The 24,183-nt window shown below is 48.1% G+C and overlaps 1 protein-coding gene and 2 pseudogenes across 4 annotated transcripts in view; 2 read left to right on the top strand and 1 right to left on the bottom strand.

The window, feature by feature from the left end:
• Positions 1–22,407, top strand: part of CDRT1 (CMT1A duplicated region transcript 1) — a 36,650-nt gene extending 14,243 nt beyond the window's left edge. For 2 of the 3 annotated variants that reach the window (XM_030800734.1, XM_030800732.1), the window contains 6 exons: positions 8,436–8,557; positions 10,755–10,903; positions 13,888–14,030; positions 15,297–15,455; positions 17,774–18,045; positions 21,533–22,407. In XM_030800734.1, coding sequence (XP_030656594.1) covers positions 8,436–8,557; positions 10,755–10,903; positions 13,888–14,030; positions 15,297–15,455; positions 17,774–18,045; positions 21,533–22,356 — 1,669 coding nt within the window. In that variant the 3' untranslated portion in view covers positions 22,357–22,407. The remainder of the gene's footprint in view (positions 1–8,435; positions 8,558–10,754; positions 10,904–13,887; positions 14,031–15,296; positions 15,456–17,773; positions 18,046–21,532) is intronic. The other variant, XM_030800733.1, reaches the window with a different exon arrangement.
• On the bottom strand, positions 3,646–6,233 carry LOC105738558 (annotated as a pseudogene). The gene has a single exon (XR_004027107.1). The product of XR_004027107.1 is annotated as an FLYWCH-type zinc finger-containing protein 1 pseudogene (transcript).
• On the top strand, positions 11,353–11,964 carry LOC100594458 (annotated as a pseudogene).
• Positions 22,408–24,183: the final 1,776 nt, after the last annotated feature.

Below are 24,183 nucleotides of genomic sequence, written 5' to 3'. Positions count from 1 at the left end.
GAGACCATCCTGGCTAACACAGTGAAACCCCATCTCTACTAAACAAAATACAAAAAATTAGCGGGGTGTGGTGGCGGGTGCCTGTAGTCCCAGCTACTCAGGAGGCTGAGGCAGGAGAATGGCGTGAACCCGGGAGGCGGAGCTTGCAGTGAGCCTAGATCATGCCACTGCACTCCAGCCTGGGCGACAGAGCAAGACTCCATCTCAAAAAAAAAAAAAAAAAAAAACCCAAAAAATCACATATGTATGTATATTTTTAAACAATATAGCAAACACTCATGCGTCCATTACTCAGGCCAAGAAATAAGATACCACCATTCCCTAACCCTCCCACTGTGCCCTTCTCTTCTTGCTTCTTCCTGCCAACCAGAGGTAATATTATTCTAATTTTATACTAATGATTCCCTTGCATTTCTTTATCATTTTGCTTCCTTCTTATACATCTCCAAAAGTATTAGTTGCTTTTGCCTGTTTTTGAACTCCAAAGGAATTATATTTTAAAAATTTGTTGGTACCTCATTCTTACATGGAACTATGTTTTTGAGATTCACCTATATGATGTAGGTGGCAGTAATTAACTTATTTTTGCTGAGATACTGTATTAAATTGGATGATTCTATCGTAACTCATTTATTTGTTTTTCTGTTGGTGGACATTTGCATTGTTTATAGTTTTTATTTTTATTTATTTATTTATTTATTTATTTTTTGAGATGGAGTCTTACTCTGTCGCCCAGGCTGGAGTGCAGTGATGCCATCTCGGCTCACTGCAAGCTCCGCCTCCCAGGTTCACACCATTCTCCTGCCTCAGCCTCCCAAGTAGCTGAGACTACAGGCTCCCGCCACCACGTCCGGCTAATTTTTTTTGTATTTTTTAGTAGAGAAGGGGTTTCATCATGTTAGCCAGGATGGTCTCTGTCTCCTGACCTCATGATCCACCCACCTCGGCCTCCCAAAGTGCTGGGATTACAGGTGTGAGCCACTGCACCCAGCCCTTCTTTCTAGTTTTTAATTATTTCAAAGAATGCTGCCAGAGACGGGTCTTGGATGTGTCCCCTGGTGCCCATGTGCACGAGTTTTTTAAAGGTATATTCTTAGTATGGGAATTTTTAGGAAGGAGTACTAAACTGTTTTCCAGTGTAATTGTATTAATTTACATTCCCATTGGCAGCATATGAGAATATCTCTTCTTATGTATTCTCACCAACACTTAATACTGTCAATCTAACAGTTTTGTCAATCTGATGGGTATTAAATAAAACCCATTTAACTTTCCTGATTACTAATGAAGTTGAACACCTTTTCATATGTGTATTAGTCAGGGTCTCCAGAGAAACAGAACCAACAGAATGTGTATACACATAGGAGATTTACCAAAAAGTATTGACTTGTGTGATCAAGGTGGCTGGCAAGTGCAAAATCTGCATCGTGGGTCAGCAGGCTGGAGACCCTGGTGAGCCAACGGTGCAGATGAAGCCCAAAGGCCATCTGCCAGAGAATTCCCTCTTGCCAGGACTATCTATTAACTTTGTTCATAGTATCTACATGAGTTTTGTTGAACAAAAATTCTCAATATGAGCCGGGCACAGTGGCTCACGCATGTGATCCCAGCACTTAGGGAGGCCGAGGCGGGCGGATCATCTGAGGTCGGGAGTTTGAGACCAGCCTGACCAACACGGAGAAACCCGTCTCTACTAAAAATACAAAATTAGCCAGGCATGGTGGCACACGCCTGTAATCTCAGCTACTCAGGAAGGCTGAGGCAGGAGAATCGCTTGAACCTGGGAGGTGCCACTGCACTCCAGCCTCGGCAACAAGAGCGAAACTCAGTCTCAAAAAAAAAAAAGAAAAAATCTTAATATGAATGTAATAAAAACATCAGTTTATCAGGGTTTTCTTTTTTTTTTTTCCTCATTTCTGTGATTCTTCCCTCTTCTAGGTCACAAAGATATTTTCTAATATTTTCTTCTATCAACATTACAGTTTTATCTTTTGCATTCTTTTTTTAATCTATTTGCAATTCAACCTTGTATGTGGCATTAGGGTTTCCATTTCATTTATTCATATTTAAATAAAGTGAACAGTTTCTCCCCCACAGCAACTACTATATAACCTGCCACTTCCTCCACTGATTTGTGGTGCTAGCTTTATCACATGGAAATTTCCCGTATGTGCATGAGAATGTCCCTGTGCTCTCTGATCTAGTCCACTGTCTTTCTGTTTTTAATCAAAATCCCCCTCCTTGAAAATTGTTCGTTTTGTTTTTGGGTATGCATTTGGAGAATGTTTTAAAATGTGATGGGGAGGGAAATTGTACTTTTCACTTTTCTTTTCTTTTTTTTTTTTTTTTTGAGACGGAGTCTTGCTCTGTCGCCCAGGCTGGAGTGCAGTGGCGCGATCTCGGCTCACTGCAAGCTCCGCCTCCCAGGTTCACGCCATTCTCCTGCCTCAGCCTCCCGAGTAGCTGGGACTACAGGCACCCGCCACCGCGCCTGGCTAATTTTTTGTATTTTTAGTAGAGACAAGGTTTCTCCGTGCTAGCCAGGATGGTCTCGATCTCCTGACCTCATGATCTGCCCACCTTGGCCTCCCAAAGTGCTGGGATTACAAGCGTGAGCCACTGCACCCGGCCAATAATTGGTTTTTCTATGTAGACAATCTTATCAACTGCAAATTACAATATATTATCTTTTTTTTTAATTTATTTTTTGAGATGGAGTCTCACTCTGTTGCCAGGCTGGAGTGCTATGGTGCGATCTCGGCTCACTGTAACCTCCAACTCGCTGATTCAGAGGATTCCCCTGCCTCAGCCTCCCAAGTAGCTGGGACTACAGGCATGCGCCACCACGCCCGGCTAATGCTTTTTTGTATTTTAGTAGAGACGTGGTTTCACTGTGTTGGCCAGGATGGTCTCAATCTCTTGACCTTGTGATCTGCCCACCTTGGCCTACCAAAGTGCTGGAATTACAGGCATGAGCCACCATGCCCGGCTGACAATATATTATCTTCTTTTCTAATGCCTATACCATCTTTTGTTTTTCTTTCCTTCTAACTTTGCCTAGGCTTTCCAGTGCTGTGGCAGGCAGTAGCAGTGAGAGTGGGCATCTTCATCTTGTTCCCCTTCTGGAAGGGAATACATCTACAGTTTCTCCACTGAGCATAATACTTGCTGTTATGACTTTGGCTTATACCTTTTACTAAATCCGGAAAGTTCCTTCTATTCCTATTTTTCTTTTCTTTTTCTTTTTTTTTTTTTTTTTGAGTTGGAAAATAGGATTTACTGGGGGAACCGTACAAGCAGAGGAGAAGCAGGGGTGCCTGGGCTGTCATAGCCTTGCAGTGGATGGTGGGCTCCGTGGCCAACTTGCCAGGGGACAGGCCTGTTGCTGGCACTCCCCTCACAATTACAGGGTGGGAGCGAAGGACCTCGCGGCTGAGGACAGGTCCTTGTTAGTAAGCAGGAGGGCTCTGCAGTCCTGGTGGGGTCATCTTGCCTCTCCGGACTGCTCCCTCTGACTGGCGAAGCCACACTCTGTGAAGCTGCTTGACAGAAGGGGACACGCCTCTGCTGCCCAGGATGGACCTGGGCCACCCAGGATGCCGCTGGCCTCAATCTGGGCACGTGTGGGCCCAGATGGGCTGGCTCCCATCTCGGGGAATGACGCCTGCCATGGGAATCGTGGAGAGGGGGTTTAATTTAACTTGGAAGGAGCACAGAAAGGAAAGTGTGGAGCGCGGAGCGAGGCCTCTGGTTTGGCCGGCTCAGGTTGCTGCGGATGGCCGCACCCTGGCAGCAGGCGGCCAGAGACCAGGAAGGCCTACCCAGCACCTGTCCAGAAAAGATTGGTGTGGCTTGACCTGGCCTATGCGGGGCAGCTCAGTTTGAAGCAGGAAGTTCTCCAAACGTGCCCAGGCTCCAAGACAGGGGCATTCACTTTGCACCATGCTGAGCAGAGCAGGGCCTCGCCAGGTGGAAAGCCCTGGGAAGGCTGCGTGCTCTGCAAACCCAGGGGTGCTGTGGCCGGACAGCAGGGGCGTCCGTGTCCAGGCAGCTTCGTCACGTCTTCCAAAGGTCAGGAAGGCGCCACTGCCCTGCCCCACGACAGCTGCGTCTGCAAGCGCCAGCTCTGAGCACTGTTCTCTGCCAACACAAGGACACCATCCAAGAATTCCTCCTGAGGAGATGCGAAGACCATCGATGCTTTGGAAGAATGAAAAGAAGTTTCTGCCAAGCCAAACCTAAGTGGATGGGAAGTGCCTGTGTGGATGTGAAGCCACCTCGGGTGGGCGGCTCAGAGCTCCTCTGCCCACATTGCCTCACTGGGACTCGCCATCCAGTCTGACGTCTTTGATGTCCCCATAAATCGGCTGGCTTTCAGGAGAACACATCTTGTAGCACAGCTGAACTTGAATCTTTTCTGGGTCCTCCTGCTGGGCGGCAGTGGGGAGCCGCTCCCGTTGCCTCAAGGCCTCCAGGCCTGCCAGGTCAGGCTGGTGGCAGTGGCTGTGCATGACCATGATGCAGTGGCCCTGGGTGATGGCGCGGCTGCGGCAGCCCAGCCGAGCCTGGTCCCGGCACATCCAGTACACCTTTTCCCCAGCCGCCTTCTCCTTCCTGTAGAGGAAGGACTCGTGCACCAGGAACCTGCCCCCCAGGGAAGTCCTCAGGAACTCCAGGGGCCGGAGAGGATCTGGGCTGTCCCACTGCGCCAGGCTGGGGAAGTGCTCCCGCTTCCGCAGGGCTTCCAGGCCGCCCAGGTCTGGTGGGTGGCAGTGCCTGCGCATGACCATGACCCGCCGGCCCTGGGTCATGGCGCGGCTGCGGCAGCCCATGCGGAGGGCCTGGTCCCGGCAGGTCCAATACACCTTCTCCCCGGCCGCCTTCTCCCGCCGGTAGAGGAAGGACTCGTACACCAGGAAGCTGCTCCCCAGGGGCGTCTTCAGGAACTCACGGCCTCCAGGGTCTGCGTCCATGTCCTGGTCCTCGTCTGGGGATCCTTCTGGGGCCTCGGGCTGGATTGGCAGCTCCTGGTCTTCAACCTTTGCTCGCTTTCTGGGCCGAGGCCTGGTGAGAGTCAGGGGACCCGGACCCCTGCGGTAGAGCAGACTATCCACGCCTTGGAGCAGCGTGTCCACTTGGCTCCCAGGGCCGTCCTGCCCAGCCTGCAGCGTCTCCATGGCCTTCTCCTGCTGCCGCCGGGCTTCCAGGCCCTCCATATCGGGCTGGTGGCAGTGCCCACGCATCACGGTCACCCGCTGTCCCCGGGTGATGGCCCGGCTCCAGCAGCTGTGCAGCGCGTGGTCCCGGCAGGTCCAATACACCTTGTCCCCGACAGCCTTCTCCCGCTTGCAGAGGAATGACTCGTGTACCAGGAAGCTGCCCCCGTAGCACGTCCTCAGGAACTCGAGGGGCCGGGCCTGTCCCAGCCCCAGGATCGAGCGCTTCTTGGGCGGCAGGCTCAGCAGTGACAGGGCTCGGGGTCCCTCTTCCTCCGGGGCTGGCTTGCTCAGCACCAGCCCAGGAGTGGGCTCTGGCTCTGGCTCCTCAGGGCACTGCCACGGGCCCACCCCCTCCAGTGGCTCCTCCACTCGGCCTCCAGGGCCCTCAGGACCCTGGGGCTCTCCCAAGCCCTCTGGCAGGGCCAGGCTGGGCAGCTTCTCCCTCTGGCGCCAGGCCTCCATGCCTTGCTCATTGGGCGCGTGGCAGTGGCCCCGCATCACTGTGGCCCGCAGGCCTCGGGTGATGGCCCGGCCCGGGCAGCCCAGCTCAGCATGCTGGCGGCACTCCAGTATACCTTGTCCCCCACAGCCTTCTCCTGCTTGTACAGGAAGGACTCCAGCACCAGGAGGTGGCCCCCGAATGGTGTCCTCAGGAACTCCAGGGACTGAGGGGCTGCTGTGTCCAGCTTGCTGCACTTCTGTTCAGGCATCTGTGGGGCTGGCTGGACCACCCCTCCCTGCTCAACTGGCAGGATCTGCAAGGTGCTGACGAGGGTGGCGGGGCCAGCCATCTCCAGGGACAGGACGCAGTGCACTTCCTGGGGCTTGGATCCCACCGTTTCCTCATCTTGGTTGGAGTCTGTGAGCAGGACCAGTTTGGAGAACTCCCTGGGCTTCCTGGGGGCTGCCCGGACAACGTCCGTGGCTGGCTCGGGGGATGGCTCCCGGCTGGCCTTCACACTCTTCGCCCTCCTGCTCGCTGGGCTCGGGCAGGGGCATCCGGGGACCCAGGGCCTGTCCCTCAGGCCACGCTCAGCCCCCAGCAAGGAACCTGGAGTCCAGCAGTTCCATCCTTCACACGTGAGTGAGAGGCATCACCATCATCCCCCACACCTGGGTCATGACGCTGGCTTGCTGGGCAGGAGACCCGGGGGCAAATCCCATAACTTCTCTGGGCTGGTTTCACCGACGGCAGCGGAGCCCTCCCTCTCTGGCGACAGCACCGCGGCGGGTCCTTCAGCCTCTGCCGCTGCAGCAGCAGGCATCAACCTCGCGGCCCAGGCTGCTGCCACCACCCCGACCCCGGCGCCCGCTCCCAGCCCCGACTTGCCCCTCGGGAGCGAGCCCTGTGACCACTCTATTCCTATTTTTCTAAAAGTATTTATCAAATACCTTTTCTTGCATAAACTTAAAAAACCAACCTGAAGACATATACCACCATATTGCTAGAAACAGAAATTCAAAACATGCTTTCTTTGAGAGCACTGCACCATCATTCAATGCACTGTGGCTGCCTTGTAGGCTCTGAGAAACTGGTAAGGCATTGGTAAGGCTGCAAGACCCTTGGGAATATTAGAAGAAAAAGCTTAACATATCCAAAAAACCCCAAAGACATATGAATCGTTTTTATGTGCCAAGCCTCACAATAACTCTATGAAGTAAGTACAAATTTTTATTTTTTTTTAGACGGAATCTCGCTCTGTTGCCAGGCTGGAGTGCAGTGGTGCTATCTTGGCTCGCTGCAAGCTCCGCCTCCCGGGCTCACGCCATTCTCCTGCCTCAGCCTCCTGAGTAGCTGGGACTACAGGCGCCTGCCACCACACCTGGCTAATGTTTTGTATTTTTAGTAGAGATGGGGTTTCACCATGTTAGCCAGGATGGTCTCGATCTCCCGACCTCGTGATCTGCTTGCCTCCCAAAGTGCTGGGATTACAGGCGTGAGCCACCGCGCCCAGTCGCAAGTACAATTATTATCCTCAGTTTACAGATGAAGAGACTGAGGTAAGTGGTGGTTCAGTAATTTGCCCAGGATCACACAGCTAGTAAGTGATGGCCCTGGGAATGGACTTCAGGCAGCCTGCTCTAGAACCATTATCTCAGCATTCTGCTTTGTCCTGTCTCAAAAGCAGCCTAGCTGAAGCGGAAGTATCAATGGCAGTTGGGAGACCTTGGGCAAGTGTTCTTATTAAAAAACAGGATAATTCATCTCTCAGATATGCTCTATATGTACATAAATATTTTGGATTGAAGTGGTTGGTAAAGGATTCTGTTGCTCTTGTTTGAAGATCCTCTGTACTGTTGAGTCAGTGCCATGGATTCTAAGGCTGGTGGTTATTCAGGATGCTTCTACCTAAAAACCACCTGGCATTGATCAAGTATTTTGTACATGTTAGTCACTATTCCACTGGTGCAGGGTTTCTCAACCTTGGCACTATTGCCATCTGGGGCTGGGAAATTCTTTACTGTGGGGCCTGCCCTGTGCAATGTAGGATGTTTAGCAGCATCTCTGGATTCTATGCACTAGATGCCAGTGGCACCTCCTTCCCTGCTTGTGACCACCAAAAACATCTCCAGATATTTCCAAATGGCCCCTGGAGGTAGAAGTTACCCAGGATTGACAATCACTGTATTAGTCCATTTAATTCTTCACAAAAACCCTATGATGTAAATACTCTTTTTTTTTTTTTTTTTTTTTGAGACAGAGTCTCGCTCTATTGGCAGGCTGGAGTGCAGTGGCACGATCTCAGCTTGCTGCAACCTCTGCCTCCCGGATTCAAGCAATTCTCCTTCTTCAGCCTCCCGAGTAGCTGGGACTACAGGCGCACACCACCACACCCAGCTGATTTTTGTATTTTTAGTAGAGATAGGGTTTCACCATGTTGGCCAGGATGGTCTCGATCTCTTGACCTCGTGATCCACCTGCCTCGGCCTCCCAAAGTGCTGGGATTACAGGGGTGAGCCACCGCACCTGGCTAATGACTCCTATTATTTCCATTTTATCAATGAGGAAAGGAAACTTACACAGAAATTAACTTCCTCAAAGTTACACCAAATAGGTGCTGCAGCTGGGATTCAAATCCAGGCCCCTGACTCTAAGCTGAACCACGAGAATCTGCTGCCTCCCCACTACCTACTTATCTATAGGGATTCTACTCAGTATGATCCTCTGGGCCCTCAGGAACTCTCACAAACATTCTTTTGGCCTGATTCTTGCAGATACTGGGATCTGAAAAGTGGGGCTTGCATACGAATCTTCGGTGGTCACCAGGGGACTATCACTTGCATGGACTTGTGTAAGAACAGGCTTGTATCTGGAGGAAGAGATTGCCAGGTAAAAGGTGAGAAAGAAGCACCTTAAATTTTCTAAAAAGTTTCCCCAACCCGTGGGTTACCAGAATGCTTTTTTGTTGTTGTTGTTGTTTTGTTTTTTTTTTTTTTTTTTTGAGACAGAGTCTCGCTCTGTTGCCCAGGCTGGAGTGCAGTGGTGCAATCTCGGCTCACTGCAAGCTCCGCCTCCCGGGTTCACGCCATTCTCCTGCCTCAGCCTCTCCGAGTAGCTGGGACTACAGGCGCCCGCCACCGCGGCCGGCTAAATTTTTTTTTGTATTTTTAGTAGCGACGGGGTTTCACCGTGGTCTCGATCTCCTGACCTCGTGATCCGCCCGCCTCGGCCTCCCAAAGTGCTGGGATTACAAGCGTGAGCTACCTTGCCCGGCCCAGAATGCTTTGTTTTGCTCATTTCTATAGGCAGGCAGTCATTTATTCTTTATCATCAATCCATCCATCCATCCATCCACCCATCCTTCCTTCCTTCCATCTATCAATCAATCCATCCATTCAACAACTATCTGTACAATACCTACAACAAGCTACACACTGAGCTAGGTGCTGAGGAGAAAAAAGAATAATAGGATATGGCCCTTTAGATACAACTTTTTTTTTTTTTCAAAGGGCTCATTGTCTCCTAATGGAAGCAGATACATAAATATATAGTGGGGAATATAATAAATCCATGAACAACAACAGCTGCCATTTACTGAGTACCAATTTTGTGTATGTTTAACATACATTATCTAATCCTCACGAGAGCCCCACTGGTAATTTTATAAATGGGCCAAGATATATACATGAAATATAAGTGAAGGAAAGCAACTTACACAGTTAGGGCTAAGCTAGCATAAATGAGTAAGCACATGGCCTCTGGATCCAGACTCCCTAGGTCCAAATCCCGGCTCTGCCACTCACCACATGCATGACTTGAGCAGGCAACCCAACTTCTCTATGCCTCAGTTTCCTCATCTGTGTAGTGGGGAATAATAATAGTACTTGTGAAGATGAGCTAATGCATGTCACACACCTTGAGTGGTCGCCGGCTGTTAGTGCCATATAAGTGTCAACTCTGGTTGTTGTTATATTTTGTCTCAGGCCACTTGTCCTGTTGCCTGAGGAAGAAGGTGCTTTTGGGGAGTACCTTTGAAGGAGACTTTAATGTTTTCATTCCTGAATTCATAGAGTTGACTTTCAACTTCTTCCTTTTTTTTTTTTTTTTTTTTTTTTTGAGATGGAGTCTTGCTCTGTGGCCAGGTTGGAGTACAGTGGCATGATCTTGGCTCATTGCAACCTCAGCCTCCCGGGTTCAAGTGATTCTCCTGCCTCAGCCTCCCGAGTAGCTGGGACTACAGGCGCGCGCCACCACACCCAGCTAATTTTTATTTTTATTTTTTAGTAGAGACGGGGTTTCACCATGTTGGCTAGGCTGGTCTCGATTTCCTGACCTTGTGATCCACCCGCCTTGGCCTCCCAAAGTGCTGGGATTATAGGTGTGAGCCACTGGGCCCGGCATCAACTTCTTCCTTTTAGAAAACCCTGTTCTGCCACCTACCCACCCACTCTCATCCCCACTACAAGATGCCAGGCAGTTGCTCTAACACAGTCTGTGTTGAAGCAGCAGTAAACCCACCCCTAGCCGTGACCATTTCTCCACAAAATCCAAAAGTCAGATTCGGAAGTATTTAAAAATGTAAGTGAGGGTAGACGACCTTCTTTTATTTTGGGGATAGAAGGTATGAGTCAGGAAGACAACATCTGGGAAAAATGACAACACTACACGTATGCCATGATTTTCTTCTTTTTTTTTTTTTTAATTTTACGTGCCCCTACTCAAGCTGTATGCCATGATTTTTATGAAATCTACTCGATAGCAAGCATTTTTCAGGCTTGAGGAATCAGCTGATTGGAGATGAGTTGTTTAGCACTTGGGGCCTCAAGGCTAAGTTCCAGGGCCATAGCCAAGGTCTTCTGGATTGCGGGCTCCCCCAGCCACCTGTATTCAAGGGCGCTCTGTGCTGTGGGTACATGAGCTGTTGGTGAGCCTGCCCTGTGGAGGTGCTATGCCAGGGGAAGTCCTTCTAGAGTCTGACTTGATGGGCTCGATGAGTCTTTGCTTCTGTGATGGGGAACAGAACTCCACTGTAACCTTTCCTCTTCCCCCTTTTTCCCCGCTCCCATCTCTTCGTCTCTTTCCCTCCTGTTAAGTGTGGGATGTAGACACAGGGAAGTGCCTGAAGACATTTAGACACAAAGACCCCATCTTGGCCACCAGGATCAATGATACCTACATTGTGAGCAGCTGTGAGCGAGGGGTGGTGAAAGTGTGGCACATTGCCACGGCCCAGTTGGTAAAGGTAAGTGAGCAGTGGGCTGCCTTGGGGGAAAGGGCACTGGGGAGGAGATGGGTGGGCTCCCCTACCTAGCTCCTCAGGTCGTCCTAGAGCAACTGAGTATGGCCATCAAGAAGGACAGTCCTGGCGGGCGGGCTGGCCACCCGGGGACAGGAAGGTGAGATCCGGGACCTCAGCTTTGCAAGTAGGCTCCGCCGGCGACCGCGGACGGGCGCTGGGCTCGCGGCGCTGCAAGGCGGCGAGGCCTGGGCCTGGCGCCGCCTGCGTAGCCTTGGTCGCGGCGTGCGGGCGCTGCAGCGCGGCGGGGGGCGGGGCCGGCCGCCCGGAGGCCCAAGTGGCGGGAACGCCTCCCTGCCGGGTCAGGTCCTCAGAGCCGGTCTCCGGCGGCGGCGACGGGGGCCGGGCCGCGCGTGATCCGCCGCAGTCACGCCGTTCTTAATCACTAGTAGCTGGTGCTCCAGGCTGGCGGCGCTCACCTTTCTCCTAGCCGGGTGACCCAGGGGATTTATTTTATGGTGGCTTTCTCTGAAATGCCAAAGCCACCCGATTATTCAGAGCTAAGTGACTCTTTAACGCTTGCGGTGGGAACAGGAGGATTTTCGGGACCATTGCACAGAGCATGGAGAAGGATGAACTTCCGTCAGCGGATGGGATGGATTGGAGTGGGATTGTATCCGTTAGCCAGTGCGGCAGCATTTTACTATGTTTTTGAAATCAATGAGACTTATAACAGGCTGGCCTTGGAACACATTCAACAGCACCCTGAGCAGCCCCTTGAAGGAACCACGTGGACACACTCCTTGAAAGCTCAATTACTCTCCTTGCCTTTTTGGTTGTGGACAATTATTTTTCTGGTACCTTACTTACAGATGTTTTTGTTCCTATACTCTTGTACAAGAGTACAAGAGCTGATCCCAAAACAGTGGGCTACTGTATCATCCCTATATGCTTGGCAGTTATTTGCAATCGCCACCAGGCATTCGTCAAGGCTTCTAATCAGATGAGCAGACTACAACTGATAGACACATAAAATCAGTCACCGTTTTTTCCCTACGATTACAAAACTGCCAGTCCTATATGGAGTCTGATCACAAGATTGCAGTTTCTTCACAGATCTCAGGAAGTTGTGGTGGGGAAGAGGCTTTTTAAAAACATATGATTAGGGGGCTATCTTTATCTGAATAATAATGAATTTTTAGGTAAAACCTGAGGTAGAGTACTACAAAATCATGTTGATGACTTCAGATTTTGGAAATTAAATCGTGTCTGTTATTTGCGTTCTTTAGAAACTTGACTAAGTACCTGAATTCATATTTCTATTCTACTGTGCAACATAGTGATGACTCAGAAATTTTTCCTTTGGGAAAAAAATGAATATGAACATTTCCATTGTGTTAAGTGTAAAAAGGTCCAGATGTGATCATAAAATTTAAATTTTATACAAAAAAAAAAAAAAAGGACAGTCCTGAAGCTCTAAAGGGGAAGGCCCCAAAGTGGGGCATTCAGAGTCTGTGGAGGGTAGGGGCTCCACCGCCCACATCATGACCCACGGCATCATGGGGTTGGTGGAGGAAGGCTGGAGGAAGGCTGCATTCTGACTCAGCATGAGATATGGGCTCAGGGCCTTGTAACAGCAGTGGAGGTGAAGTACCTTTTCCTCCTCAAGAGTATTGCACTTTGTAGGGCCAGGTGCAGTGGTTCACACCTGTAATCCCAGCACTTTGGGAGGCTGAGGCGGGCCGATCATGAGGTCAGGAGTTCGAGACCAGCCTGACCAACATAGTGAAACCCCGTCTCTACTAAAAAATAAAAATAAAAATAAAAAAATACAAAAAATTAGCCAGGCATGGTGGTGGGCGCCTATAACCTCTGCTACTTAGGAGGCTGAAGCAGGAAAATCACTTGAACTCGGGAGGCAGAGGTTGCAGTGAGCCGAGATCATGCATCTCAAAAAAAAAAAAAAGAGTATTGCATTCTGGTATGGGGTGAGAGGATGAACAAAGCATTTTTTTCCTAAGAAGAAAACACTGGAGGGTGAACAGAAAATTTTTTTTCTCCTTGCTCTCTAATGAAGACAGAATATGGATGATCTTGAAAGTGATTGGATGGTCATGAAACATACTCTTGCTGGATCTGAACCCCTGGCCTTAGCGGGTGGTGTTGATATATGATTTGCAGCAGGAACACAGGATCACAGTGAAAAGTGGCTGGCTTGGCATGTGGAATTTTCCCACCAATCTTGTCACTACGGCCAATCCAGCAGTTGCAGGCACAGGGATGGCCCATGTGCACTCTGGGTTCTGGCAAGGAGCTGGGATGGCACACGTTACCTTTGTCCTTCTGACAGCAAAGGACAGTGATTTCTGGCCCTCTCTGGTGCTCCAAGAAGGTAGTGTCTGCCCCAAACACAGACCCACCAGGAGCAAGACCCCTCCCTGATACCATTCCTCCTTAACCAGAGAGAGAGCTCTACGTGGAATGGACTCCATTGGCCTTCTTTTTTTCTTTTCTTTTCTTTTCTTTTTTTTTTTTTTTTTTTTTGAGACAGAGTCTTGCTCTGTCGCCAGGCTGGAGCACAGTGGCTAGATCTTGGCACACTGCAACCTCCACCTCCCTGGTTCAAGCGATTCTCCTGCCTCAGCCTCCTGAGTAGCTGAGATTACAGGTGTGTGCCACCACGCCCAGCTAATTTTTGTATTTTTAGTAGAGACGGGGTTTCACCATGTTGGCCAGGATGGTCTCAATCTCCTGACCTCGTGATCTGCCCACCTCGGCCTCTCAAAGTGCTGGGATTACAGGAATGAGCCACCGCGCCCGGCCTCCGTTGGCCTTCTTAGAGCAAAAGCAAGATTAGCTCAGGTACCTACTGAATGAATGGCAGTCACAGATTGGTGGGGGTGGCTTTGGGATTCATCTGAAGAAGCCTCAGCTTTGGTTCTTGGAGGAGTCACAGTCTGAGTTGAAGACAGTGGTATCTTTTCTTGCAGACTCTCAATGGCCACGAGGGAGCCGTGAAGTGCCTGTTCTTCGACCAGTGGCATCTCCTCTCGGGAAGCACTGATGGCCTGGTCATGGCCTGGAGCATGGTGGGGAAGTATGAGCGCTGCCTGATGGCCTTCAAGCATCCCAAGTAGGTGCCTGTGAAGCCTGGGGCGATGAACCTGGTGTCCTTCCCTTCCCCGTCGTAGCCTAGACTGCAATCGTTGGCAGACCTTCTGCTCCCTGTGGACATCATGTTCTCTGCACCTCACCCTCTCTGCTTCCCTCCTCTTCCACTTGGGACCCATTTTTCCCCACCATCTTCTCTGTCTGACTGTTAACCTCTTCCACTGTCTCTTGTTTCTCTTGTGAAGTAACTATAGGAGCCTGGGGGTTTTGAGAAGTTATTGAATTTTTTTTTTTTTTGAGACAGAGTCTTGCTCTGTTGCCAGGCTGGAGTGCAGTGGCACAATCTTGGCTCACTGCAAGCTCTACCTCCCGTGTTCACGCTATTCTCCTGTCTCAGCCTCCTGAGTAGCTGGGACTACAGGCGCCCACCACCGCACCCAGCTAATTTTTTGTATTTTTAGTAGAGACAGGGTTTCACCGTGTTAGCCAGGATGGTCTCAATCTCCTGACCTCGTGATCCGCCCACCTTGGCCTTCCAAAGTGCTGGGATTACAGGTGTGAGCCACCGCGCCCAGCCGATAATACTATTTTAAAAGGAATCAAAACATTAAATAATTCTCAGCATGACTATTGTATAAGTAAACGCTAGGAATCAAATTGCAAGAGACAAACATGATCATCTATATGTTAGATTAAAAAAAAAGATTGTGACATCAGCCCTTTTGTTTTGTCATCTTGTGGCCCTGTGACATAACTTCAGGGAAAGTAGCTGCAGAATGGGAAGAAGTATATCTTGAGAGAAGCTCACGGTTTACTTCCACAATTATAAAATGACAGCAGGCTGGGCGTGGTGGTGCATGCCTGTAATCCCAGCACTTTGGGAGGCCGAGGTGGGTGGATCACCTGAGGTCAGGATTTCATGACCAGCCTGACTAACACGGTGAAACCCCGTCTCTACTAAATACAAAAAAATTAGCCAGGCGTGGTGGTGCATGCCTGTAATCCGAGCTACTTGGGAGGCTGAGACAGGAGAATCACTTGTACCTGGTAAGTGGAGGTTGCCATGAGCCAAGATCGCACCATTGCTTGCACTCCAGCCTGGGCAACAAGAGCAAAACTCCATCTCAAAAAAAAAAAACAAAAAAAAAACACCAAAGACAGCAAACACCATTTCGAGGCCAGTTATGGCCAGTGCCTCCCAATCACACACCATATACCCCCAGCCTACAAACAAACCCAGGCATTTTATGAGAGGATGGGTACTGCCTGCTGCTCTGTTCCCTTCCAGGGAGGTGCTCCACGTGTCCCTTCTCTTCCTCCGGGTCATCAGCGCCTGTGCAGATGGCAAGATCCGAATTTACAATTTCCTCAACGGGAACTGTATGAAGGTGATAAAAGCCAATGGCAGAGGTGATCCTGTGCTGTCCTTCTTTATTCAGGGCAACAGGTGGGTGGTAGGTGTGGAGGTCAGAACTGTGAGTAGATTTTGATTTTTTTCCTCCCCTGGGATACCAGCCCTGGATTTGCTGTCAGGAGAAGAGAGTGTGCAGTGCCTCCCTACAGTTTTGGCTGCGTGGAGCAATAGTCTTGTGGTGGGGACTAACAGGGCTTTGCACAAAACTTAGTAATCAGGAAGCAATCAATGGTTCATTTTGACTTTTTTTTTTTTTTTGAGACGTAGTTTCACTCTGTCGCCCAGGCTGGAGTGCAGTGGTGTGATCTCAGCTCACTGCAACCTCCGCCTCCCAGGTTCAAGCAATTCTCTGCCTCAGCCTCCTGAGTAGCTGGGATTACAGATGCACACCAATACGCCCAGTTAATTTTTAGTATTTTTAGTAGAGACAGGTTTCACCATCTTGGCCAGGCTGATCTTGAACTCCCGACCTCGTGATCCACCTGCCACGGCCTCCCAAAGCACTGGGATTACAGGTGTGAGCCAACACGCCTGGCCTATTTTGACTCAATTCATCTTGGGTGTTTGTGGGACTTGCAGTGGGTGCAACATAACGCTTCTGTAAGGACCACAGTTCTACCAACGTGCAGCCCCTGCTTGCTCTTTGATCATGCCTTTGGCTGCCTGAGAGCTCTATCAGCTATCTTTGATGCCTCACTTCTAATGCAAAGAGACATAGGAGAGTCGGGGGTGGTAGCAGTGGGGGGTACAGTGAGGGAGAGCTGAGCTGGTGAGCTTACAGAACGAGTACCATGATTGACTGCATTGTATACAGTACTGTGCTTTATATATGCGTAGATTCAGGGTGCTATTATATGAAAATAACCAAATAGACCTAACCTGTAAATTCTACTTCAAGCTCACTTGAGACATCTCTTAATGTCCCTGAACCATATTGCCTTCCTTTTAGTGAAACTTTATTAGTATTTTTTACCATCTTAAAGAGGGCAGCCTGGTAATAACGCTCAATTAATGAACACTTTTCAGTCATGCTGTTTAAAAAAAAAAAAAAAAAAAAGCTCTGACCATTTTTTACTCACAGCATCCAAAGAAAGGTGTTTTCCTTTCGGCTTGAGTGAATGTAAGTCTAAAAGGGATTTCTTATTGGATTGACACCCCACATTCCATTCCAGCAGTTCCAGCCAAAACAAGTTACTTTTCTAGAGAGTTTATGCTGTTGGTTAAGGTCTTAACATTGCAGCCTTTTGGAGCAGAAAGAAACCTGTACAGAGTATTTTCATTTCTTGTTTATAGTTAAAGGAAGAGCACAGAAAGGGGAAAGCCTCTTGCTTGTAAAACTGGTGGGTTAGGGAGGCAGTGCTGCGGGGGCACAGGAAGGGGACAGGGAGGGCAAGTTCTGGAGCTCTTTGTCTATGGAGCATTAAAGTGGGGATTAGAGAAGTTAGAAATCATCTCACTTTATAAAGTATAGATGTTCTGTCTACATCTAGAGTGTGTGCAGAGATCCTGGAGTGACAGCATGGTGTGTGTGGTGTCTGTGTGGAAGGTGTATGAAGGAGAGGAGGCCTCCCTGTTAGAGAGCTTTCCTCATTCCCAGCAGCAATAGTAATATTGGGTTTGGAAGCGGTGCTTAAAACAAACAAACAAACAAACAAACAAACAAACAAAAACAGTGAATGTCAAGACATCTGTGTGCAGAGATGGCACCCTAGGTACTTGGCACTCACTCCAGGAACAGAAATTCATTTAAAAGCATTTTAACTTGAGGCCAGGCGTGGTGGTTCATGCTTGTAATTCCAGCATTTTGGGAGGCTGAGGAGGGTGGATCATTGAGTCCTGGATTTTGAGCCCAGCCTGGGCAACATGGCGAAACCCTTTCTCTACTAAAAACACAAAATAAGCTGGGCGTGGTGGTGCACACCTGTAATCCCAGTTACTCAGGAGGCTGAGGCACGAGAATAGCTTGAACCTAGGAGGCGGAGGCTGCAGTGAGCTGAGATCATGCCACTGCACTCCAGCCTGGGTGACAGAGCAAGACTCTGTCTCAAAATTAAAAAATACAAAAAAAAAAAAAAAAAGCATTTTAACTTGAGAAGTGAAACAATCAGAACATATGTGCCCCGATCATGTTTATTTTTTAAAGAAAAGAGTGACAAAGCTAATGACTTCTGCTGCATAGCCTCGTACCTTTCACCACTCTCCACCCTCCAGCCGCCTACACTACTAGTCTGTTTGGTCATCACCTGGGCACTGTTCCTTTGGTCTAAAGACCGGGCGGGATGGTAACTGCAGTGCATCTTTCGGTGGCCTCCACACTCCTTTTGGGGACAACCCTGTTGTTTCGGTTCCAGGATGGTGGTCAACACAGAGAGCAATGTTCTCATGTTCCAGTTTGAGCACATAAAGTGGCAGTATGCCATGGAAAAAACGAAACAAAAGAAGAATAAGGAAAAAGAGGAGGAAAAAGAAGAAAACAGTCTCATGGAAATTCTCTCTAAGTCTAATATTCAGGTTCACAGCCCAGGAGAGTCTGTATCCAGTAAACAAACTATGATCCAAGAGCTCCTACCAGGCAAACCTCCCAAGTCCCGAGTACTCCTGAAGCCGGCCAAGTTCTCTTCAGGTAAACAACTGAAATACCAGCAAGTTCAGTGATAACCCACAGAGCAGGTCAGGGGTTGGTGGCCGCGGTGGGAGAGGGGGAGGACTGGTTCCTTTGTGGAATATTTTGGACAATGGCTTCCTGAGGATAGAAATCCTAACCCTCCAGGAGGGTAGCAGCCATTCTCTCTGATCCGCCAAACAATTTATCAGCCAGTTAAAGGGAACATTCTGGTTTGCAAGAGCTAGATTTTCTTTTTCCTTTTTTTAAATTTTTTTTGAGACAGAGTTTTGCTCCTGTTGCCCAGGCTGGAGTGCAGTGATACTTAATTCTGAATCAGTGGCAAGATCCAAACTCTCTCTCTCTCTCTCTCTCTATTTTTGTATTGTTTTCCAGCAGGCCACTACCTTTGCTTGTCTTTGAGAATCTGGAATGAATACAATGCCTGGCTTCTCCCAAGAGTGACTGGTTTTCCTTAATTGTCCCTTTTCTGACTTGAGGCCACAGAGGGAGAACCTTTCTAAGGTTTGCATTTCCAGTTTTTGGCTGACAGCTCGCCTCTGTTCCCTGCCAGCTTCCTCATTTCTTGGACTGTTATGTCATCAATCTGAGAAATGGGCACAATAAAAGAGAGAAGAGGCAGTTGGGGCTGGTTTCAGAGAGCGTTTTAAGAGACTTCATTAGGAAGGAGAGAGATTTGGGGCAGGTGCTATATATGTGAGATAAAGAGATAAGGGAGAGAGAGAGATGGGGATGCGCCTTTTAAGAAGGGTTAAGGTGTTGCTGGGATGGGCATAGTGGCTCATGCCTGTAATTCCAGTGCTTTGGGAGACCAAGGTGGGAGGATTCCTTGAGGCCAGGAGTCTGAGACCAGCCTGGGCCACTTAGCGAGACCCTTGTCTCTACAAAAAATTTAAAAAATTGGCCGGATATGGTAGCACACACCTCCTAGCTACTCAGGAAGCTGAGGCGGGAGGATCCTTTGAGCCCAGGAGCTTGATGTTACAGTGAGCTATGATTGCACCACTGGGTGACAGTGAGACCTTGCCTCTTAAAAAAAAAAGTGGCCGGGCGCAGTGGCTCACACCTGTAATCCCAGCACTTTAGGAGGTGGAGGCGGGCGGATTGCCTAAGGTGAGGAGGTCGAGACCAGTCTGGCCAACATGGTGAAACCCCATCTCTACTAGAAGTATAAAAAAATTAGCCGGGCGGGGTGGCATGTGCCTGTAATCCCAGCTACCTGGGAGGCTGGGGCAGGGGAACTGCTTGAACCAGAGAGGGATAGGGGTTGCAGTGAGCTGAGATTGTGCCACTGCAACTCCAGCCTGGGTGACAGAGCAAGACTCCGTCTAAAAAAAAAAAAAAAAAAGCTTCTGGACATCATGACTCATGACTGGGATGGATGTCCCTTTGTTATTTTTTAAGGACATTGGTAAAAATTTAAAATATCTTTCAAATATTTTTGGCTAGTATAATAGTGTTTCTTTGGAACAAACTCTGTGCAGAGACTGGTTTCAAGGTGACGGGAAAACAATTATTTTATGAGGGCTGCGCTAACAATGGGCATCCTTGTATATACCTATGTCAGTGCACCTGTACAGGTGTACCTGAAGGGTAAAGTCCTAAGAGTGAAATTGCTAAGCCAAAGGATAAGTGCATTCAAAAACTAGAAAGATATTGCCAAGGTTGTCCTGAAAACCACTATATCAATTTACACTCCCACTCGCAATGCATGAGAGACCCCACTGCATTTGTGCCAACTCTGGGTGTTAGCTGGCATTTTGTACTTGCTTGTGTAAGTAAAAACGGGGTCTGCATTTTCTTCTAGGTTGACCATTAACAAACTAAATGTCCATCAATGGGCAATGGCTAAGTAATAAAAAATCTATCGTATGGAATATTATATACAGCTAAAAATTGTATAATGAGGATCTGTATATACTAACTTGGAAAGAGATCCACAATACATTATCATTTGAAAAAAGACAAATTATTAAACAATGAGCTCATCATAATTCCTTTTTTTATAAAAGGAGAAAAATTCTCTTTTTGAGTTTGCAAGGAGAATAGGGAAGATTTTGACATCTTGATTTCACTCAGTTTTTTTTTTTTTTTTGAGATGGAGTCTCGCTCTGTTGCCCAGGCTGGAGTGCAGTGGCGTGATCTCGGCTCACTGCAACCTCTGCCTCCCGAGTTCAAGCTATTCTCCTGCCTCAGCCTCCTGAGTAGCTAGGATTACAGGCACCTGCCACCAAGCCCGGCTAATTTTTTTGTATTTTTAGTAGAGACGGGGTTTCTCCATGTTGGTCAGGCTGGTCTCGAACTCCCGACCTTAGGTGATCTACCCACCTAGGCCTCCCAAAGTGCTGGGATTACAGGCATGAGCCACCGCACCCAGCCTGAAGACAGGCTTTATTTTGGGCAACATTCAAGATTATGTGGAGTCAAATTTGATTAATAAGGTAAAGATCAAATTTTGCATTATAATTATTGTTGAAAAATACAGTTATGCTACTATAAATTTATAAGATCTGCTTTGTGTGAATCATAAATGAGATGTGAAGGTCATTCCCAACTTCACATTTTCTTTTTTTTTTTTTGAGACGGTGTCTTCCTCTGTCGCCCAGGCTGGACTGCAGTGGCGCGATCTTGGCTTACTGCAAGCTCCGCCTCCTGGGTTCACGCCATTCTCTGGCCTCAGCCTCCCGAGTAGCTGGGACTACAGGTGCCCGCCATCACGCCTGGCTAATTTTTTGTATTTTTAGTAGAGACGGGGTTTCACCGTGTTAGCCAGGATGGTCTGGATCTCCTGACCTTGTGATCCACCCACCTGGGTCTCCCAAAGTGCTGGGATTACAGGCGTGAGCCACCATGCCCGGCCTCAACTTCACATTTTCAAAAATATGTATAGCATCAAAATCACATCTGTTGCCTTCAAAATATGCACACTTAGAGGCGAATATACTCTTTACTCAATACTAGCATTTTGTTAAAAACTTGTTTTATTGGCCGGGCACGGTGGCTCACGCCTGTAATCCCAGCACTTTGGGAGGCTGAGGTGGGCGGATCACGAGGTCAGGAGATCGAGACCATCCTGGCTAACATGGTTAAACCCTGTCTCTACTAAAAAAAATACAAAAAATTAGCCGGGTGTGGTGGTGGGCACCTGTAGTCCCAGCTACTCGGGAGGCTGAGGCAGGAGAATGGCGTGAACTTGGGAGGCGGAGCTTGCAGTGAGCCAAGATCATGCCACTGCACTCCATCCTGGGCAACAGAGCAAGACTCCGTCTCAAAAACAAAAACAAACAAAAAAATTTGTTTTATTAAATTGTTTCTCGTATCAGCATTTCTAATACCACTGAGGATGCCTGCCTGTATGATAGCATACCTGTTGGGCAACAAAGACCTCAGTGTGCTTCGAAGTTTGAATGCCCAAGTACTTAATGCATACGTACTTAATATTTTTCATAGAATGCTGATTTTTTAAAATTTTCTTTTTTTCAAAAAGCAGATATTGTGGAGAAAGCACAAAAACAAGGACAATTGGAAACTCCTGGAAAACTGCCCAGTCACCCAAAGAAAAAGTCTTGGAAAATCCCTATGTCACCTGACCAATTCCTCCTGACTGTTAGCACCCTGCAGCAAGCCCATAATTCTGGGGAATTTGCCTATCCCTGTAGGCCCCAAACAGAAATTACTGATGTCTGGGGACCTTCAATTTCATACCCAAGGAAGGTCTTGAATTTCAAAGGAAAATCAATCCAACGTGCAGTTGATCGGTTGAGATTGAGCAATCCTCCTATAGATGTGAAACAAACCAGTATTCCCCTTGAAATCCAGAAACTGCAGCCCAACTTGAAGATCTCTTTGCACAGTCCCAGAGTCCAGTCCACCATACCCCAGCCCATGATCATCCGCCCCAGGTTCTCTGGCAGCTTTAAGGGTGGAGACCAAGTGACCAGTTCAATTGAAAGGGCTGTGTGCAGTACAGGTCCCCTGACCAGTATGCAGGTCATTAAACCAAACCGCATGCTAGCTCCACAAGTGGGCACAGCCACCTTGTCTCTTAAGAAAGAACGGCCTCGCATCTATACAGCCCTTGATCCTCTTAGAGTGAACACTGAGTTCGTGCTGTTGACCGTGAAGGAGGAGAAGGAGCACCAGGAAGCCAAGATGAAGGAATATCAGGCCAGGGAGTCCACTGGAGTGGTTAACACAGGAAAAGCCAGCAAAGCTGCATGGATCAGGAAGATCAAAGGCCTGCCTATTGATAATTTCATGAAACAAGGGAAAACAGCGGCCCCTGAACTTGGACAAAATGTATTTATCTAAACCAGCCTTGGGAAATTACAATGTTTTACAATAAACAGAAAGCCAAGCGGATGCTGCTATTTGGCCCTTTTTTTTTTGACTGTTTCTTCCTGGTAATTAATGTGGGAACTCCCAATTATCTTCCTCTGAGCCAAATATTTTATATCATCAAAATAAGAAAACAGAAGGAGGTTGGGCGAGATTAGCATCTGTAGTCCCACCGAAAACAATTTAGTGAGCATTAGGAAAGCCCAGTTTCGTTGATGGGGGATGGGGAGATGATCACTGGAAATTTAAGATACCATTCATCACTACCAATTTAGTGCTATTAGTTCTTCTGGCAACTGAAGTTATGGGATTATATCAGGGTAATGCATGGGAGTTTTCTGGTATTTTTGCACAGAAGCCTGATGAAACCCATGAAGAATTTAAAAGGGGAAGCCCTCAGTGGGGGTGACCTGTTGCATGTGACAACATTGAGATTTTCCTTCTCAGGGCTAACTCCTAAGGAAGAGAATTAGCATATTTATCCTCTGTACAAAGAGGGCCAGTAACATCAAGTGCATTGAGGTTTCTGCTTAAACCGTTGGACTATGGTGCAGAGACCAGGTAATTTAGAAGAGTGCAGCCCACTACAAAAGCTATGGCCCATTAGAAAGTTCAAGCCTTGACCAGGTGCGGTGGCTCATGCCTGTAATCCCAGCACTTTGGGAGACTGAGGCGGGTGGCTCACCTGAGGTCAGGAGTTTGATACCAGTCTGACCATCGTGGTGAAACCTCGTTTCTACTAAAAATACAAAATTAGCTTTAAAAATCAGCTATTAAAAATTAAAAGACGATAATGAATTCAAACACAATGCCTTAAAAAACCAAAAACTACGAAAAACAACACAAAACTCCACAGCAGAGTGGACCACTGAAAACCTGCCATGGGCAGGCTGGACGTACAGGCCCCAAATTTGTCAGCTTTTCATCTCCAAGGGCACGAATGCAATTGTGCTGCCGAAATGTCTTGCCTTTGAAAAACGTGTGTGTGTTTTTTCCCCTTTCATTATTAGATTAGGTTTTAAATGGCACTGGCAAACAGCCATGTAAAATTTGTGATTTTTAATAGAATCCCTTCAATTAAGGAAACGTGCAAATACCACTATGCCAACAGCAGTCTGACTCGGCCAGACAGATAGGATATTGTCATCATCACCGCTTCAAAGATGACTTAACGCCCCTTAATTTCACATCCTTTGTTCAGGCAAGATCACAGCATGACTGGCTGGACTTAAAACTGTAATAAGAATAACGTCTCCCATTTACTAGATACTTACACTGTAAGGAAACCATTATCACCCCCACTTTACGACTGACGAAAGAAGTACATAAAGGTTGGTGATATGATTGGTAATAGAGGACCCAGGCGCCCAAGCTCCAGGGCGCAAGGTCTCAACTGCTATTCCTTAGTTTCCTGGCGTCTAAGGTTGTACATCCCATAATAATACCGTCCATTACTTATTCTAGAGTCCTCGTGCCTTGTTTTTCTTAACGTTTTACTTCTCTGCAAGAGCATATTTTAAAAAGTTGCTTCTACAATTTAAAGTACAAAAGTAATACTGTACAGAAGTACGTCTTTGTAAAATATTCAAAGAAAATTAAATTATAGAATAAAACCCCGCCCCCCTGCATTCCGGGCAGCGACGCTGGCGGGAACGACTTTAGAATTTGCATTGGGTGGACAGCAAACACTTGCCGCAAAACAGACCATGAAGCTTTCCACTTAGAGCCCACTGCGGCCCCAATGCCTTTCCCTTTCACTCCTGCTCCAGGCTCAGGTTCCGCCTCCGCCGTGTCCGGGCC

The sequence above is a fragment of the Nomascus leucogenys genome, chromosome 19 (assembly GCF_006542625.1).
Source record: "Nomascus leucogenys isolate Asia chromosome 19, Asia_NLE_v1, whole genome shotgun sequence".
Taxonomy (NCBI): Eukaryota; Metazoa; Chordata; class Mammalia; order Primates; family Hylobatidae; genus Nomascus; species Nomascus leucogenys.
This window is presented reverse-complemented; position numbering and strand designations above follow the sequence as displayed.